General features: G+C 41.5%; 2 protein-coding genes across 2 annotated transcripts; both read left to right on the top strand.

The window, feature by feature from the left end:
- Window positions 1-1,014: 1,014 nt before the first annotated feature.
- klb (klotho beta) lies at window positions 1,015-6,642 on the top strand (the record flags this gene model as incomplete). The annotated part of the gene is made up of 7 exons (XM_080502487.1): window positions 1,015-1,041; window positions 1,671-2,360; window positions 3,215-3,728; window positions 3,811-4,079; window positions 4,169-4,425; window positions 5,011-5,927; window positions 6,212-6,642. The coding sequence occupies 7 exons, from the start codon at window positions 1,015-1,017 to the stop codon at window positions 6,640-6,642; spliced, it is 3,105 nt and encodes a 1,034-aa protein (XP_080358613.1).
- Window positions 6,643-9,979: 3,337 nt separating this feature from the next.
- Window positions 9,980-15,639, top strand: ube2ka (ubiquitin-conjugating enzyme E2Ka). The gene is made up of 7 exons (XM_080501810.1): window positions 9,980-10,298; window positions 10,919-11,012; window positions 11,598-11,656; window positions 11,781-11,863; window positions 12,190-12,289; window positions 14,021-14,149; window positions 14,226-15,639. The coding sequence occupies exons 1-7, from the start codon at window positions 10,236-10,238 to the stop codon at window positions 14,298-14,300; spliced, it is 603 nt and encodes a 200-aa protein (XP_080357936.1). The 5' UTR covers window positions 9,980-10,235; the 3' UTR covers window positions 14,301-15,639.
- The last annotated feature ends 2,468 nt before the right edge of the window (window positions 15,640-18,107 follow it).

Here is an 18,107-nt window from a genome sequence, read left to right as displayed (position 1 = left end):
TCTCTCTAAGCTGTTTACCATTTTACCTCTCTTACCTCAACTTCATCTGTTTCAGGTATTTATTGGTCTCCTTTTTAGGTGTTAGTTGTATTCTTCTTCTTCTTCTTCTTTATATTATTATTATTATTATTATTATTATTATTATTATTATTATTATTATTATTATTATTATTATCATCATCATTATTATTATCATTATTATTATTATCATTATTATTGTTGTTATTAAATTGTATTGTAGTTGGATATTTGGGTGTGTTTTATATCTGTGTATGTAATTTCTCCTCACACACGTATATTATAGTTATTATATATTTAATCCTTTGTCCATTTGTGAATCACTTTTATTTGCAGAACCTCAATGTAAATACAGATTGACATTATGTTTGTTGAGAACTAATTTTGGGAATTTCTATTTGAATAACCAGCACGAATAAGATATGAAATGTTGTTTCGCATGTTTTGTGGATTACGTTCAGTTCTGTTCTCTCATACTGAGGTCAGCCTGGGTGGTAGATTAACATTTTCCAGTTCAATTGACTTATCCCACTAATGCCCTGAAGGCAGAGCGTTTCCTGGGTAACTGCTTTGTTTACCCCAGAGCCAGCAAGACACACTCTTTTAATGAAGGGGAATGAGGAAAGGGGTTTTTGATGGGTCTTTTTTTTATATTGTGAAAGCTAGACAAGCTGGTGTATGAACAGATGGACAGTGACACACGCACACACACACACACACACACACACACACCCCTTGGGCCAGTAAAATCAAAATGAATAGGGTCACATAAGTGTCGAGTGTCCCTGTTTTCACCTGGCTTGGTTTGATCAAATCTTGAGAATCTTGTTTTTGCCTTTTATTTGATAGCTGTGCTCGATATGAGTGGAGCTGAAATCCAGTAACTTAAATATTGCCAAATATATTTGTGTTTATTGGAGGCAGGCAGTCGTATTATGCGACGACATCTCTGGGATGAGACCAAGATCAGAGTACAAGCTAATTATTGACATAAGAATGTTTTACAGCCATCAGCATGTTCCGGTGAGCTCCCAGCCAAGTCTTGGGGAGGAAATCCATGAATCAGCCTTGTACATTGTGTTTCATTCTGAATTTCTTTAAAGAAGTTGTGGTGATTTCATGAAAGAATAATCAAGGTTTATTGTTTTTGCAGGTACAAAATAATTTTCTGGAAATGTCTCAGATGTGTGTGTGTGTGTGTGTGTGTGTGTGTGTGTGTGTGTGTGTGTGTGTGTGTGTGTGTGTGTGTGTGTGTGTGTGTGTGTGTGTGTGTGTGTGTGTGTATGAGTCAACTTTGTATGTGTGAACATTATGAGGCAGGGAGGGGCTGAGTGGGTGAAGTACACTGAGACAGAGATAGGCAGGACTAACAAGATTGTCAGATGGACACTGCAGCACCTCGAAGCTTCAAATGTTCCCGTGGCCTGGCTTTGACCATTTCTGCTCTTTCCTCACCAGCATCATGGATATCTTTGCAATCCCAAAAGGATTTTTGAATATTCACACAAGCATTTGTGCTGACTGATGTCCGCTGTCCCTACAAAGTGGATTTTTGAAACAAAGTAGAGTTCTTCAGTATGCTGAACCACCTTTCTATTCCCACATTTTGGTATGTTTTATTCTCCCTCCTATTGTTGGTGTACCACTGGAAGGAGGCAGCGTGCTCTCCTGGGGAGGGCAGGAGCATTTGGCAGCAGCCCAAGCTGGACCCCACTTTCAAAGTCCAGCCTTTCCTTCTTGACACCTTCTCGCCAGGGTTCCTGTGGGGCTCGGGGACCTCTGCTTTCCAGACAGAAGGAGCCTGGACCCAGGATGGGAAAGGTGCTTCCATCTGGGACCATTTCACACACACATCTGTCAGTGGCAATCTAACAAGAGAGACTGCCGATACAGCCAGCGACAGCTACAACCGCTGGGAAGAAGATGTAGAGGCTCTGGAATATCTCGGCGTTAGTTCATATTCTTTTTCCCTCTCCTGGCCGAGACTCTTTCCTGATGGGAACACGAGAAGTCAGCCAAACACAGCTGCTGTGGAGCACTACAGCCACCTCATAGAGACACTCCTGAGGAAGAAAATAGAGCCCATCGTCACTCTCCACCACTGGGACCTGCCTCAGGTGCTCCAGGACAAATATGGTGGCTGGAAAAACGACACGCTGGTGGAACTTTTTGAGGACTATGCTGCATTTTGCTTCCACATGTTTGGAAACCGTGTCAGGTACTGGGTCACGATGCACAATCCATATCTGGTGGCTGTGCAGGGCTATGGGACGGGTGTGCATGCTCCTGGAGAGGAAGGGGGACCTGCTGCCTCTCTTGTTGTGGCTCACAACTTGATCAGAGTGAGTTGCACAGAGTCACTTTTCTTTAGTAACTCGTGAGTGTGTGTAAATGTATGTATTCTTGTGATTTCTATCATTTCATTGTCACTGTGGTCGACGCTGTCAGTAACCTTTGAACTCAAGCAGCTTTATCAGTTTATGATGGTCAATAACTGTTTACATCTTTCAAGTGAGTTTAGGTCACAGAACATTGAAGAAAACCCAGACTCTGACTTTTTGTTGTGATTCAATTCAAGACGGGAAAGTGTCAATAAATCTAACAAAACAATACAACTTATTTTACTCCCTTGATGACCCGTCGATCATATTTATTATGCCGTGCAGCGTGTCAACAAAACACTTGAAGACACGCTGGAGTCAGAGTCCACCACATCAGCAGTTTGGTGTTGCAGAAAAACAGTGTGTGTCAGGAAGTCATGGAGACATGGTTCATTAATAATCTGTCATCCAGCTAGACACAGATATTATGCATACAGCTGAGGCTGAGCACTAGAATGAGCAAACAGTAATTTACTGTTGCCTCGTAAAACATTCCTGTTGTATTTCTGCTTTTTACTTCTGCTTTATGGTTTATGTATTTGGTTGCTGAAAAAAAAAATATTATGATTTAAATAGCTGCTATGTTGTGAAGTTGCCTTCTTCCTCTTCTTCATCTTCATCTTCCTCTTCTTCTTCGTTTGGGTTTAACGGCAGTTTGCATCAATATAGTTGCATTACCACCATCTGCTGGTTCAATCTATCCACATTGTTTCCCAGAGCTTCCTAAAAAGTTGTCTTTTGAGTTGCTTGCATTTCACCGTGAATACGTTTTGATTACATTTTGTAGCACACTAATGCGTTCCTCTCATTTTCAGGCACACGCGAAAGCCTGGCACATCTACAACGCCAACTTTCGAACAACCCAGAGGGGAAAAGTATCCATTGTTCTCGGTTCCCACTGGGTTGAACCTCAAAGAGGCCAAATCACAGCTGCTAATGTTGAGCTTTGTCAGCATTCCATAGAAGCAGTCCTTGGCTGGTTTGCTCAGCCCATCTTTGGCAATGGGGACTACCCCATCTCTTTGAAAGTGCAGCACGGACCTCTCCTACCTGTGTTCACCCGCGAGGAGAAGCGTTGGGTTCAGAAAACCGCAGACTTCTTTGCTCTGTCTTTCGGGCCAAACAACTTCCGCTTAGGACGTAACCTGGTCCACTATGGGCAAACAGTGACTCCGGACCTGCGGCGCCTGTTGGGCTGGATAAAGCTGGAGTATGGGAACCCCCGGGTCCTGGTGGCTGAGGGAGGCTGGTTCTCTGAAGCCAGCAAAGGAAGGGAAGACACGATGGCCATCTATCTGATGAAAAATTTCATCAACCAAGTCTTAAAAGGTGAGCAGCTTTAGCTTGGGATAAGTTACAATACAAACACTGACAAATACACGTTCATCTGACTGATTTGTTTCTGTCATAGCGGTCAAATTTGATGGTGTGCAGGTGTTTGGATACCTCGCCTGGTCGTTGGTTGATGGATTTGAGTGGAATTATTCATACAGCGTTAGACGGGGACTTTTCTATATTGACTTCAGTCATCCAAATCGAATCAGGATCCCAAAGACTTCGGCTCAGTACTACAGGAACATTGTCACCGACAATGGCTTCCCAGAGGAAGAGACCCCCACCGAGGTGAAAGGTCGCTTCCCCTGCACATTTCATTGGGGTATAGCTGACTCAACATTACAGGTAGGACAGAAGATACGTTCATCTGAGATTCATGCAAAAAGTGTGAATTGACCAACTTAAGTATTTTTTTTTTTCATTTACTTCTGCAGGTCAACTTTTTCCCTTTCTCCCCACAATTTATTGACCCTCATTTGTACACCTGGAATGTGACAGGAGACGGCTCGTTGCATCCAGTCTCAGAAGCAAAGCTCCACATCCGAGGGCCTCAGTGTACCGACTTTTTGGCTATCCGTACCCATCTCCAGCTGTTTGCGTCCACTGGGGCGTCTCACTATCGCTTTGCCCTAAATTGGTCTCTGATTTTACCAAATGGAGACCGCTCAAAAGTGAACACTGAAGCTCTGAGGTACTACCGCACAAACACACAAAACTGCACTGTGTTTATTTTGGTTTTCCAAAATCCATCTGCATTCAAATAATTTTAATGGAGTTCATTTAATTCTTATGCTACGACAAAATCTTTTTCACACCCTGGATCAGGGGTCTGCTACCTGGAGCCCCAGAGCCACATCAGGTTCTTTAACCCCTTTATAGTAGCTCCTGGCAGCTTATAGAAAAATATACTGCAAGTCATCGAATATTTTGCATTTTATCTTAGATTTATTTTATTCACACACCAAGTACATTTCTAAAATATCTGTAATCTGTTGGCTAAAATGTGAGCCCTTTACATTGACTTAAATAGATAAAAATGGCTTGGACAGCTAAAAGTTAACATTGCTTAAACCACAAGAAAAGATAAAAAGGATAGATGTATGACATTGGCAGGAAAGACAAAAATGTAAAAGGTTAAATAAGTTTTGTGGCTTTAGACAAATTATATTTAGTGAAAAGTGACAAAAAGTAGCTCCCATAGTCACAGTGATTGCAAATCCCTGTGCTAGATGGATCGACGCCTGCAAACAATAACTCCAAACTCTGCTCTTCGCAGGTACTACCGCTGTGTTCTGACTGAGCTCAAAAGGTTGCAGCTGCAAGCTGTTGTCGTCATGTACTATCCGACCCACCATGCACCAAATCTGGGCTTACCTGGAAAACTGCACGCCACTGGGGGGTGGCTCAATTACAGCACAGTGGAGATTTTCAAGGAGTATGCAACACTTTGCTACGAGGAGTTGGGCAACTGGGTTCAGTACTGGATCACCATAAATGAGCCGAACAGATTGGTGGATATTTATCTGAATGGAAAAGAAAGACATCAGGCTGCTCATAACCTTCTTCTGGCACATGCTAAAGCCTGGAGGTCATACGAGCGGGATTATTACAGTCATCAGCAGGGACTGGTGTCACTGGCGCTCCATGCTGACTGGGCCACACCTGCAAATCCATACTTGGAGTCTCATTCAGCAGCCGCAGAACGATTCCTTCTGTTTGAGCTCGGCCGCTTCTTAGACCCATTACTGGGGACCGCATATGAGGAAAAGCAGAACAAAGGGGATTACCCACAGGAAATGAAGACCTACCTGGAGGAGAGGGCTCGAGTGATGGGCCTCCCTGGATCCCCTCTTCCAGTTTTTACTGATGCTGAGAGGGAGGAGCTGAGAGGGGCAATGAGTTTTATTGCACTAAACCACTTTACAACCCGCCTTGTTTCTCCACATCCACACACGCAGAAACCACCTCCCGATCACGACTGTTTACTCCTCTCTGATCCCACCTGGCCCTCCTCTGGTCTGCGGCAGTCGGTTGTACCCTGGGGCCTCAGGAAGATGCTGAGCTGGATGAACCAGAGATATGGAGGTGCTGTCCCTATCATAGTAACGGGCAGTGGGGTTGACGATCAGGCTCCGATTGAGGATCAACTCAGACAGTTCTACATCAGGAGCTACCTCCAGGAAGCTCTCAGAGGTGAGACATTCATTTTCTACATAATGCTAGAGTGCGTTGTGTCACCACATTTGATTGCATGGGTGCACATTGAATGATTAGTAGAGAACAGGATGTTAAAACAGAGGCACAGCGCCACAGGTTATACAGGTTTAATGACCTGATTGCTACCATAAAACCAAGATTTAATGAGCAACAGTGAATTTACACAGGATTGATGTCATACTTTGACCTTTATAGATTTCTTATCCATATACAAGCATAATGTGAAGTGTGCTTTATTCTTTATATGTTTTTCTTTTCAGCTATACACTTAGACGGAGTAAACTTGCAGGGATTTTTTGTGTGGAAGCTCCAGGATCGACATTTCCCCCAGTTTGGCCTCTTCACCTCCACCCAACACCAATCCAGAGCCAAAGCCTCCATTGCTGTGTACAGAGAAATCCTCACCCACAGCGGTTTCCCTGACAATGACACCGTGGCGCCCTGCAGGTCCACTGAACTGCATGAACCTTGCTCTGTGTGTGCATGGATGCTGAGGAACAAAGCAATGGTGGTTTTTGGAGGCTGCATACTCATGACAGTGATAACACTGGCGGCACTCATCATCTTTGTCATCGTCACCAAGAAAAAACAAGCGCAGAGGAGCAGGAGGAGCACAATGAACCAGAGGAGGAGGAGGAGGAGAAACGAGCGAGTATCAATGTGTTTGTGTCCTCCTGTTGTTGACTGGTGATATGCATCTACAGTCCTTATCTTTATTTGTCTGCTACAGTGGTGCCTGCTACTTCTGCTGTGAACAATGTGTGATCAATTTACCAACAACCACCACAACAAGAAAGTGTCCTTGTGCGTTTGTATATATGTATTTTTTTTTTATTCGTGATGCTTAGCAATGCAAGGGTAAAGGGTGTGCTGAATACTTCAACCACACACATGTTACTGTTTTGCACAACTCAGGATTTCTTTTTCAATATAAGTGCTTTCTGTACACTTCCTTTTAAATGGACCAAATAAAACCAAGACGTAATCATTAATGACTCTGCTTCATATCTCAGGTTTAACTGTGTCTCATAGGTTTTCACACTCAGATCTACTAATCCAAACGTGGGACATACAGTAGTATTTTCTCCCAGGCTGAAGCTCCATTCAGGATCATGAGGCCATCTAGTGTCACAGTTTGCACCTGCGACTATGATGATGAAGAGATGGATGACTTTAAACAAAGCATGATCTTAAATTTGAAGGAAACAAGCCCAATTACTATGCTCCTCTGTGCAATGATTTCTCATTTATTTGGTAAGTAATCAATCAATCAATCAATCAATCAATCAATCAATCAATCAATCAATCAATCAATGAACCTAGTTATCTATCTATGTACACTACTTTTTACAGATGAAAAAAGTGCACATACATAGAAAAAGACATATTATGAAAAATCCTCAACCAGAAATGAATTCATATTATCATGTGTCAGGAGCCACAAATAACTGATTAAATTCTCTTTATAATGAATCCAACCAAGTGGTAGTGTTAAAATGTTAAATTATGGGCAGTAGAAATTAATCCCTACAAGGCACAAAAATAAATTAAACAATATAAAAGATGCAATTGATAATACGCCACAGAATAAAAATTTAAAGAATACCTACAACTGCAAATGTAAAACAATAAAATGATATCAATTCAAATTTCAATGAGAAGCCAAGATACGATGTATTTGGTTCGCTTTTAAACGCATGACCACTAGGTGACGCCCTCGGGGATCATTTTCAGAGGACCAGAGAACTGTCATGAGCTCATATGCTCTTTCACACATCCAGCTATTGTAAAAACATATCTTGTATGTGAACTACAAATAATGTATCTATAGATATAGATAGACAATGTTCTCCCTTCGAATATGTGTGAATAAACTAATCAAGAAAAACTTTTATGTATTAAAATCTACACCAAAATGAATTTAGCAGCGACTGTAATGCTTCAATGTTGTTTTTGGGCAGAACAGAAAGAAGAGGGTTACAAAAATCAACCCTGGAGCATGAATCAAACCCTCTGCATAAGCTTAGCAGAGGGAGAGAGATCCCTGATATGGGGCTCCAAGCTGAGATCAGGGTCAAATATCATGCTGAGATTTTCACATCTTACTTTTATTCTGCTGGAGTACATACAAATCAAATCTCAATTTGCTTCTTTTCTCCCTTTTCCCTGTGTTAACTGTTAACTTTAGCCAGATTAACAAGTGATTTTAAACCCAATTGCACTGGGATTAAACAGGACACAACACAGATTTGCAATCATGTGACGTAGCTAGGCAAAATCAAGTAATTTAGATGTCTTTTTTTTTCTTCAGAAAAATCACCCTTCAAGCCCTCGCTCAGCCCACTTTTACTCTATCACAGTACCCCTCTACTGTGTGGAAGTTGCAGCAAAGATTTTATGACTGTTATCCAAGATCTTGCAGGCATATCAAGGTGTGAATGAGATGAGATGTGGCCCGCTTCAGCATGCCCAATCAGAGCACCCCCTCTGCTCTGACTACCTGACTAGACCTAGACATCAAAGCAAACAGACAAAGGCATGTCACAAGCATTGTATAATAATGTTTTACAATTACTTAGCATGATAAAACAACAAAATCACTATTGTAATATTAACAATGCGTTGAAATTGAAAATACTTAATTTAGACATTCATCATTTATGCAAAACAGATTTTTATTGTACCATTTCATTTAATAAACAAATTTAAGGTGTATAACTAATGAAAAATAGTGTGCGCCTTTTATAATGAAAGCTGCATATAATGTGCACCGCTTGTAAAACCACACGTTGAGTTCACCCCCCCCCCAAAAAAAACCTGCCATACGGCCTTGATGTAAAATGTTAACTACACTGCAGGTCTGCAAGTTTTCAGTTCCTATTCAGTTTCTCCCCATTACAGTAATGAACAGTTTGTTTTTCCTCCTATTAAGGTATCTCTAGTTTTTCTGGTTTGTTGTATAACAGACAGACAAACTTGTGTCTTGTAATCAATAATCATGTTACAACTTGAATAAAATTATGTTTTTATATTGTGTTGAACAAGATGAACAAAGAAACCTTCCTGACATATTTCATAAATATAGAGTTGAATTCAGTCCTGGGAAACATATTAACTTCCTATTTTCTCACTTCTCTAATTGCACCCACACAACAGAAACAGAGCTGAGCAGCAAAAGTACATAAGAGGCAAAAATGTCCTCACACACAATCACATAACCAAATTGTAAACACCTGCATAACATTTAAGGCTTGTTCCTGTGATTAAAATATTTTGCTTGTGAGCTGCTGCTCAGGACAAATCAAAACATTTTAAGTTTTTGGGGAAAGAGTGGCCAAGCCTTTCTCTGTGGATTTTCCATGCAGGTGAGGTTGATTTGTGATGCTAAATTGCACCAAGGAGTGTGCGTGTGGTTATCTGTCTCTCTCTGTTTGCCCTGTGATGGACTGGTGACCTGACCATGGTGTATCCTGCCCTATATACTGTCGTTAGCTGGTTTTGGCCCCAGTGCCACATGACCCTGAACAGGATAAAATGGTGTAAAAGCTGAATGGATTGATGGGAAAATGTGGGCTGTACACCCACCCTTTCCATGGACTGAACAATAAACCGATGTATTGTGGACAAAAATTGGCTGCCACTCTTTTTATATAGAGCAAATATAGCTATAGCTTTCAGGTTAAGTATGATCCACTATAAATCCGTGTAAAATATATATACTTGAAAATCTTTCCAGTGTTTTTGTCTGTTTGTTTATATTTAATTTAGGTTGCGAATATGAACAAGATTCTGTTGTACATTCCTGTGTCATTTTCATATATTAAAGCATGTCAATTTCATATTATATATAATATTTGTAATAATTGAAAATCATTCCGTATCACAATAATAACAACAGTAATAGCTGATTAATGAGGATCAGCTCAGCCAATCACGAGGCTTCAGGGTGGCTGTAATGATCACGTGACCCCATCTCCTCCAGACTGCATGCAGTTTGGTATTAAAATGTTTTCGGTATCATCACCAACCATTGTGTTATTATACATTTGAGATGATAGGCACAGCCGCCGAGGCATTTTAAACGAGTCGCAGCGGCGCACGGACCACGGGGGACTGACGGCACCGTCGGAGAAGCCAACGTTACCTGCGTTGTTGTTGTTTTTTTTTTTTTGTGTGTCAGGTTGTGGCCAAAGAAAAGTGCAGAGCCACTGAAGGCACGGCGAGCTAAGTAGCTAAAGCTAACGGCGACGAGGCCCCGGCCAAACGGGAAACACGGGGGGAACCATGGCCAACATCGCGGTTCAGAGGATAAAGCGAGAATTTAAGGAGGTGCTCAAAAGTGAAGAGGTTGGTTTATTTCTGTGCTGTTTTGTGGGTTGTTTTAATATTGGTCTCCTTTCTCTCTGTTGGTGGGAGGCTGAATGAGAGTGACGCGTCGCTGGCTCAGCTGTTAGCCTGCGAGCTAATAGCTGGAGCTAACGACAGCGGTGCATCCAGTTGCACACGCCGAGATCATAACCTGCCATTCCGGGCTGGTAACGCCACGAATGTCAGTTTTTCTTGAAGGCAGACGTTTGTTTTTGTTGTTTTTTTGCGGGGGGGAGACTATTCAACACGAAAGAGCTTCCAAGTTGTTGTGCTGCTAACACGGTTGGCTACGTTACCATGCCTTCTATCAGGTGGCTAAGCTAGCCGACAGGAGATAGTTTGGGTTTATCTAATAGTTAATATACACGTGTCCTTTACATCAGTTGGGACTCGTCTCTAGAGAGCCTCCCGTGTGACGATGTGGAAGAAGTGTAACAAGTTGAGGGCAACTTTGGCTATTTCTGTGTGTGGGGGTGTCAACTTGTGCTGCATTGGCAGGATTGTGTTTGACAGCATGCTAGTTTAACTCTTTGCAGCCTTGTGTCTGTGTTGGAAGTTCTGACGCCTGTGTTCTAATCCCCCCCTTCCCCTCCTTCCAGACAAGCAAAAACCAGATAAAGGTGGATCTGGTGGATGAGAACTTCACAGAACTTAAAGGGGAGATAGCGGGGCCACCTGACACGCCGTATGAAGGTGAGTCTCCTGCAGACCTGCTGCATGCTAACCCAGAATGCATGGTTGCACAATTTCTTTGGTTATGTGATATTGGGCGTTGCTTGACGACTACTTGATTTAAGGACTGGCCAACTAACTATTTGAGGAGTGTTTTTAATATCCCAATATTTTGATATTGTGAACTGAATATAGACTGGATGTGAAACTAAAACTCCAGTCTATATGTTCACAAGTTGAATAAAACAATCACTGAATATAAAGCTTGTTTCTCCTGATGAATCTTAAATCTCAATAGGATAACCAGACACACTCATCTGAGCATTCTGATCTTTGATCTGGACCCGATCAATTGTACTTTATAAGTAAAACGTTGATTGTATTATTCACTAATAAACAATCACTTCTAAAATTTAGCAGTGGGTTTGAGGCTTTACTTGGACTTTACATGAGAACAAATCATGACATTTAATAAATTGAAATTCTGAAGCCTGTTGCTTCAGATTAGGTTGTTTGTCAACGAAAAGCTAAAAGTCAAATGCTACCTTTAAACATTTCCTTATTCATCTCTAAATTATACTGTGATTACCTTTCCATTCCTTCCAGGGGGTAGATATCAACTAGAAATTAAAATCCCAGAGACGTATCCGTTCAATCCACCAAAGGTAGGGATTCATTGCTGCTTTCACTCCTGAAATAGATCACCTTTGTCTGCTTTAGTTTCAGAAGAATCCAATTACTTGCTAATCCACAAGTGATTTTTGTACTTCTTTTCATTTAATATCTCAGGTGCGGTTTATCACGAAGATCTGGCATCCCAACATCAGCTCAGTCACAGGTGCAATATGTCTGGATATTCTCAAAGACCAGTGGTGAGTAATCATGAGCCAGCATTCCTGGCATTCTCCATCCATCACACATCCATTATGAAATAGTTTTGTAGCTGAGCGAGGGAATGTTTCTTTTCCCACAGCCATCCTGCATCTAATTATTTGGGAATCATTTAAAATGTAAATTAAACCAAACAACCTTCTCACTCTCTTGATGACACCGTTACATTATAAACCATAAATACAATTTCTGTGCTCAGTCGCTCTGTTTGAAAGTTTAAGGTCAATATGAGCAGCGCTGTAGTTGTAACAGAGGAGAAAGTTCAGTTTGTTGGCCACGTTACACAGTCGCATGCATGTTGTTACAGGGCAGCAGCTATGACCCTGAGGACGGTCCTCTTGTCATTACAAGCCTTACTGGCAGCCGCAGAACCAGACGATCCACAGGACGCTGTGGTAGCCAATCAGGTTGGTGTGCGTCATGTGCACTTCAGTTCTGAACTGTGACTTCCTTTCAATGTTTAATAATCTTTCCTAAACATCTATGCACATATGATTAACTTCTGTAAATGTCAGTTTGTGTTTGCATAGTCTGTCTTTTGTTTTGTTTGTTTTTTTCCCCCATGTTTTGATTATTTTATCTTCACTGTGGCAGACACTGCCTCATAATTATGACAACATGAACATTATTCAACACCTGGCTTAGAGGGAACTTCAGCCCTGAGAGCTCCTCCTACTTTATTTGTTCTGACTAAATCATTTTCACACATTTATTCATTTTCATTACAATATGTCACCTGATCATTATGCACACAGTTATCTGTCATGGATGCCAGTTGTTGTTGTGGTTTGGAAGCACTCGGTGCTGTAACAGTGACGTGAAATGTGTGTCGGCAGGAAATTGTTGGCATTTCTGTGCTCTTTTTGAAAAGATTATCCTCCTGTACAGAGCATCTAATGCCACCTATAGCCATCACTGATCCCATGCAATATGAGTAATCATATTCTATTGATGGCTGACATACAGTCTGATGATACTCGTGAAATAATGGTTGAGAAACGGTGAAGATGCAATGATGTTTTGTAACGCGAAAGTGGAATTTGTGGGTTTTTTTAAAAATCTGCTCACTCTGAAGTATTGACTGGCCACCTGGGGATTTTTATCTTATTTTTACTCCTATGAAGCAGAATTGGAAATTGCACGAACATTACCTGTGTGTTGAACTATGTGTGGCGCATAGCCAGAGGAAAAGCCTAACCAATAAGTTTTATTTACACAACAGTGTCATTGCCCCTTGTTTCTAATGATGGGTAATCTACACTCGGCATTACAATTGAAGAGAGTCCACACAGCTTGAGAACGGAGCTCTTGGCAGCACCAGACAGAAATGGCTGTCTGGCAGCCTGCAGCAGTCCTGCTTCCTCCGGCTCTGAATATCTCAGCAGCCTCACAATCCTGCAGAATTATCTCATTAGTCATCTGTCATGTAGCAAATCTACAAAATAGTACAGATGAGTCATGAAGACACTACCTCTGGAGTATGTAATGATGATTGTCACTATTGATGCTTTTAATATAGTAACAAACTCTCTTTGAGCTGTTTGCCTTGTTTATGTTATATTCAGGTCTGACAAAAAAACAACAAAAAAAACAATACAAAGATGTTTTCAATGTTGACGGTGTGCTGTTGTGATGGAAATTACAGATGTTTAATAGTCCTCAACTTACAACTTTCTGGTGTAATTGTCCGGTCCACCTTCCCCGCTGTCGAATCCGAGCACAAACTATTAGCAAGGTCAGTCCAACTGAAAAGGTCGCAGTCAATGGTGGAGGGGAAAAAATGAGAACGCAAAGATTATGATAACATGTTATGGGTATACTACTTCAACAAACACCATGGATGGGATGTTTACTCTGTTCACTGTATTCTCTGGAACTACTTTTCTAAGAAGTTGTGGTAAACAGGCTGTCTGCTCTCCCAGGATGAATCCACATCTAATACGCCAAGAATGACTATTTTACAAAAGGAAGGACATTTGAAGTATCAAAATGTAATGTAATAAACGTGTACGCAGAATGAAACGAGGAAATGGTTACTTTTATCAACAGGGTCTGTCAGTATTGATGATGATGGACGTCCGTGGATGTGTGCCGGGTCCCTCTCACACGAATGTCTTGTCACGTTTTGCTCACCACAGTACAAGCAGAATCCAGAGATGTTTAAACAAACAGCGAGACTCTGGTCCCACGTGTACGCAGGCGCTCCCGTCTCCAGTCCGGAGTACACACGCAAAATAGACAAACTCTGTGCCATGGGCTTTGAAAAAGTGAGTATGTCTTCTGCTTGCGTTGTGCTGCAGAGTGGAACCGTGCCCCTGACTGGTTTTTGTTTTTCCTCCACAGAATGCAGTAATAGTGGCGTTGTCATCGAAATCCTGGGACGTGGAGACGGCGACAGAGCTGCTGCTCAGCAACTGAATTGACACCTTCATGTTCCTCTAAATCCCTCTCTTCCGCTTCAAACACACACATACACACACACACACACACACACACACACATACACATCCTTTTCCTCCTCGGAATTCCAGTTGTCTGATGGCGTCTCCTCACTGCCCCCCCCTCCCAGTCCCACCCTCGGTTCCAACATATTTGCCCCCCCCTCTCAAACTATGTGGCATCACCTATGCTGTATCGCACTCCAATCAACTGCTCTTTGAGCTTTTATCTTTGGTTTCCTTGAGTCCGTTCAACATTCCACCCGGCGCTACAATCCGAAATCCGGCCACATCTCACCCTCTGTTCAAGCAGACTGAAGGCCCCGTCCACGCGGCTTACCCTTGCCTATGCAGTGCATTTACTTTCATTTGGGAAAGTCTTTGTAGGAGAGTCAAGCCAATCGAGGGGATTCTTTTTGACCCGTTTCTGATTTCCTACTTGTTCGGGCTGTTTTCCAAACAGGGTTCAAGCAAAGTCTTAAATTATGGTTTTGTGTGTAAAAGCTTTCTGGCACTGAAGCTAAAATCATTGTTGCCAAGCATCAACCACAAATTGATAAACATTTCACATTAGAGTATTAACGGTATTGGATTCTGCATAGTAAATTTAAATTTGGAGCTTATATCCAGTTTTTCAGCGTGACAGATGTATTGTTGCATAACAATAAGTTGCACACCACTTGCTGTCTAGCAACGTATGTCAGTATGACACTTTGCTTGTGAGGAGTGTTGCATACTGGACACCTTATATAATTTTTTTTTTTTTAAAGGCAGCAGTAGTGCACAACTTAAGCTCATTGCGTGAAGGTTTGAGACAGTAGCTCGCGTTGAACAGTCGTCCCTCACAACATGCGGATTGGCTTTTTCGTGTTTTGGAGACCAGCGTCCGAGAGGTGTTCACTCAGCAGTATATTCCTTTTCTATGCCACCTTTCTCTCTTGAACAGTCAACAACCCAAACCTCCTGCAGTAAATCACCCTCTCCTCCCCAAACACACACGCACACACACACACACACACACGTTCTCCACATGGCTGACTCCACCTTTCTCCCAAGTTTTTAAAAGGAACAAAGGAAAAAAAAAATGGTTTGTTCTCCCACAGGAATATAATTGAATTTTTTCTTTTTTCTTTTTTTTTTTAAATAGAAAAAAAAAACGAACAGCAATCATGTTCAGCAGTAACACATGTGACCAGCTTGCATAGAAGTGGTTCAAAATGAGATTGAAAAATATTGCATCTTCTTAACTACGCCAACAGATAAAAAAAAAGTCAATGATTCATCTGTAAATACAAATATTAAAGTCTGTGTAAATTAAACTACGCTCTTGTCTTTTTCTCTGCTTCTCTAAGATTTACATGGTAGCAAAATGAACACTGCATGTCATTTTCTTAAAAGGTTAACCTTAATCATAGTATTGATAGGTAAACTTATTGTGCGTATTGCATTAGATCCAACATTTGTTTAGAAGCGTATTTGTCCCTGCATACATTTGAATAAAAACAAGCGAGTTGCTAAATTTACTAGATCAACAGAAAGCAACCATAGGGAATTGCATTGCAGTGGAATTGGAACAAGCAGGCCAATTTAGATGAAGAATGTGCATTGGTTATGCAAATCAGAGATTTATCTTTCTGTAGTTTCGTGTGTAGTAACATTGCACTGCAGCTACAGCAATGTCCAGAGATTTTAAGTGCCTCAGCAAAGAAGTGTTGCAGACACTCACAATATTGTACTGCTCATTTTGCCTATAATGAGGAGAAACTGAGAACAGGCAGCACAACAGATGGCCTTCTTGGTAGCGTGTTGTGATACGTCGACGCCATCCAAAAAACCCTTGGCAGTAAACTGAGCACTTTTTTAGCCCGCACCTGACAAAATGTGCCCCTGGTGTGTTTGTCTCATGTAAATGTAGATTACATGCAACTATGTAATCTACATCCATCAAAGGGGCCTCAGTGACTGATTCACCCTGGATGTACCTGCATGGAACTGCGCCTGCTGCAGCAGCCTCAGGTATCCAGGTCATCAGCGGTGACAAAAGCTTCTTTTCTATACTTTATTGGGTATTGTCAGTTCTTCGACAGCCGCCACCTGCAATGCCTTTTGTGTCCCTGACTCATGGGCTGCTCTGAATAATACACAAGACGGACAGCAAATTACCCTTTTTTTTTTTTTACATAATAACGTTGAAATAAACACCTTTTGTTAATCAAATCTGTACCCAATAAACAAATGCATTATAATAATAAAGAGCTGACTTCACCATCGCTCCGTCCTCAGATGCTCCTTCAGATGAGGCTACAGCAGCGTTTGATCATTGTGTTGATCAAAGGTAAATAAAGAGGACCCCCACAGTGCTGCTGTTGGAAATTCTGCCATCTTTGATAAAAGTGGTGAAGCTGGTGGTATTATGTAATCTTTTATTAAGTAAAGCATGGAAATGTTATCTGCTTTTCGGGTCTGTTTTTGAGTTAAAATTAAGTTTTCAGTTTAGCTTCAGGATAGTATTTTGATTACTTTCAGTCGCATTCTCTCACTAGACTTTTTTTTTTTTTTTTAAATATGAGGCCACCGTGCTGTGCTCTGTTTGCACTGCTCTCTGCAATCTCTCTGCAACTGGGGCCACATACCATTGAATTACAAAGAAACTACACATTTGTCAGAAAAGTGCCGATGTACAAAATGATAGTGATAAATACAAAATCACAAATAGTGGTTTCAAGAGCGTGTCAATAGTGAAATTGGTTTATTTATTTCAAGCGTCTTCACAAATATCAACAAGGCTACTTCTACACAATTAACATCTGAAGAAGGTACAGACTGAAGGAAAAGATGATCTGACTGCCCTGCATTGCTTTTGAACCACCCCACCCTTTTGAAAAAAACTGATTTAAACGTCACTTTATTCAAAATAAATTATGAGTTACATCTTCTTAAATCATCATTTGAAGAGTTTGATGACTAATTTTGCAGCCTGAAGATAAAGGGAGACTATAACGCGTACAAGAGTTATAGGCCAAATCAGTTTTTAAAAATGTGATGATTAAAAGAACACGGAGAAACATTAAAGGTTCAGCAACGTGTTATTTTAGTTAAATTCATCGGTATATGAATGTGTTTCCTGTTTTATGGTGCCTGATTCAGAGTTGTTTTTGCTTTAATTGCCTAATCTGTGGACGGAACTTGTAGATGTCTCAGGCTAAAGGAATTACTAAATTAATGTTTAATTTTCCAGTCACCATTTCTAATTCTATTCTATTTCCTTATTAGAATATCAGCATCTTCTGCAATGATGCATGAACATACAACTATAAAATTCACAATGAGCCTAAATGCATACTCCAATATGAAAAACCAACAGTCACTATTCGAATAAAAGCGAGCTTTAAGACGAGATTGAAACACGTTGAATGTCTTTGCCTGCCTCTGCAGTATGAGCAGCGTGTCGCAGGAGCAGACCCACCTGGCTGACAGGTGAGTAGCTGCGCGTGTGGTTGGGCCGATGATTGGCGGGCGTCTTGTTTCCCTCCGTCTGCTGCTGCTATGTGATAGCCGGAGTTTTATTCCGTGTCTCAGTCCGCAGACACGCTGCCTCCCCTGCCAAGCACTAAGAGCTGGCCTCACCTACCCAGGAGGGCCAAATGAGACTATCTGCGGCCGCAGTTCAACTGAGGTTGAACGGGCACCATGTAGGCCTTCCAGCTGGGGATGAAGCCCAGGGCCGCTGGATCGCAGGTTGAGGTTCCGGTCGTTTTCTTTTTTGGAGGTGCAGGAAGCGCTCAAG

The sequence above is a fragment of the Blennius ocellaris genome, assembly GCF_963422515.1.
Source record: "Blennius ocellaris genome assembly, chromosome: 9".
Classification (NCBI taxonomy): domain Eukaryota; kingdom Metazoa; phylum Chordata; class Actinopteri; order Blenniiformes; family Blenniidae; genus Blennius; species Blennius ocellaris.
Note: the sequence above shows the minus strand (reverse complement) of the source record. Positions and strands in the feature narration are given on the sequence as shown.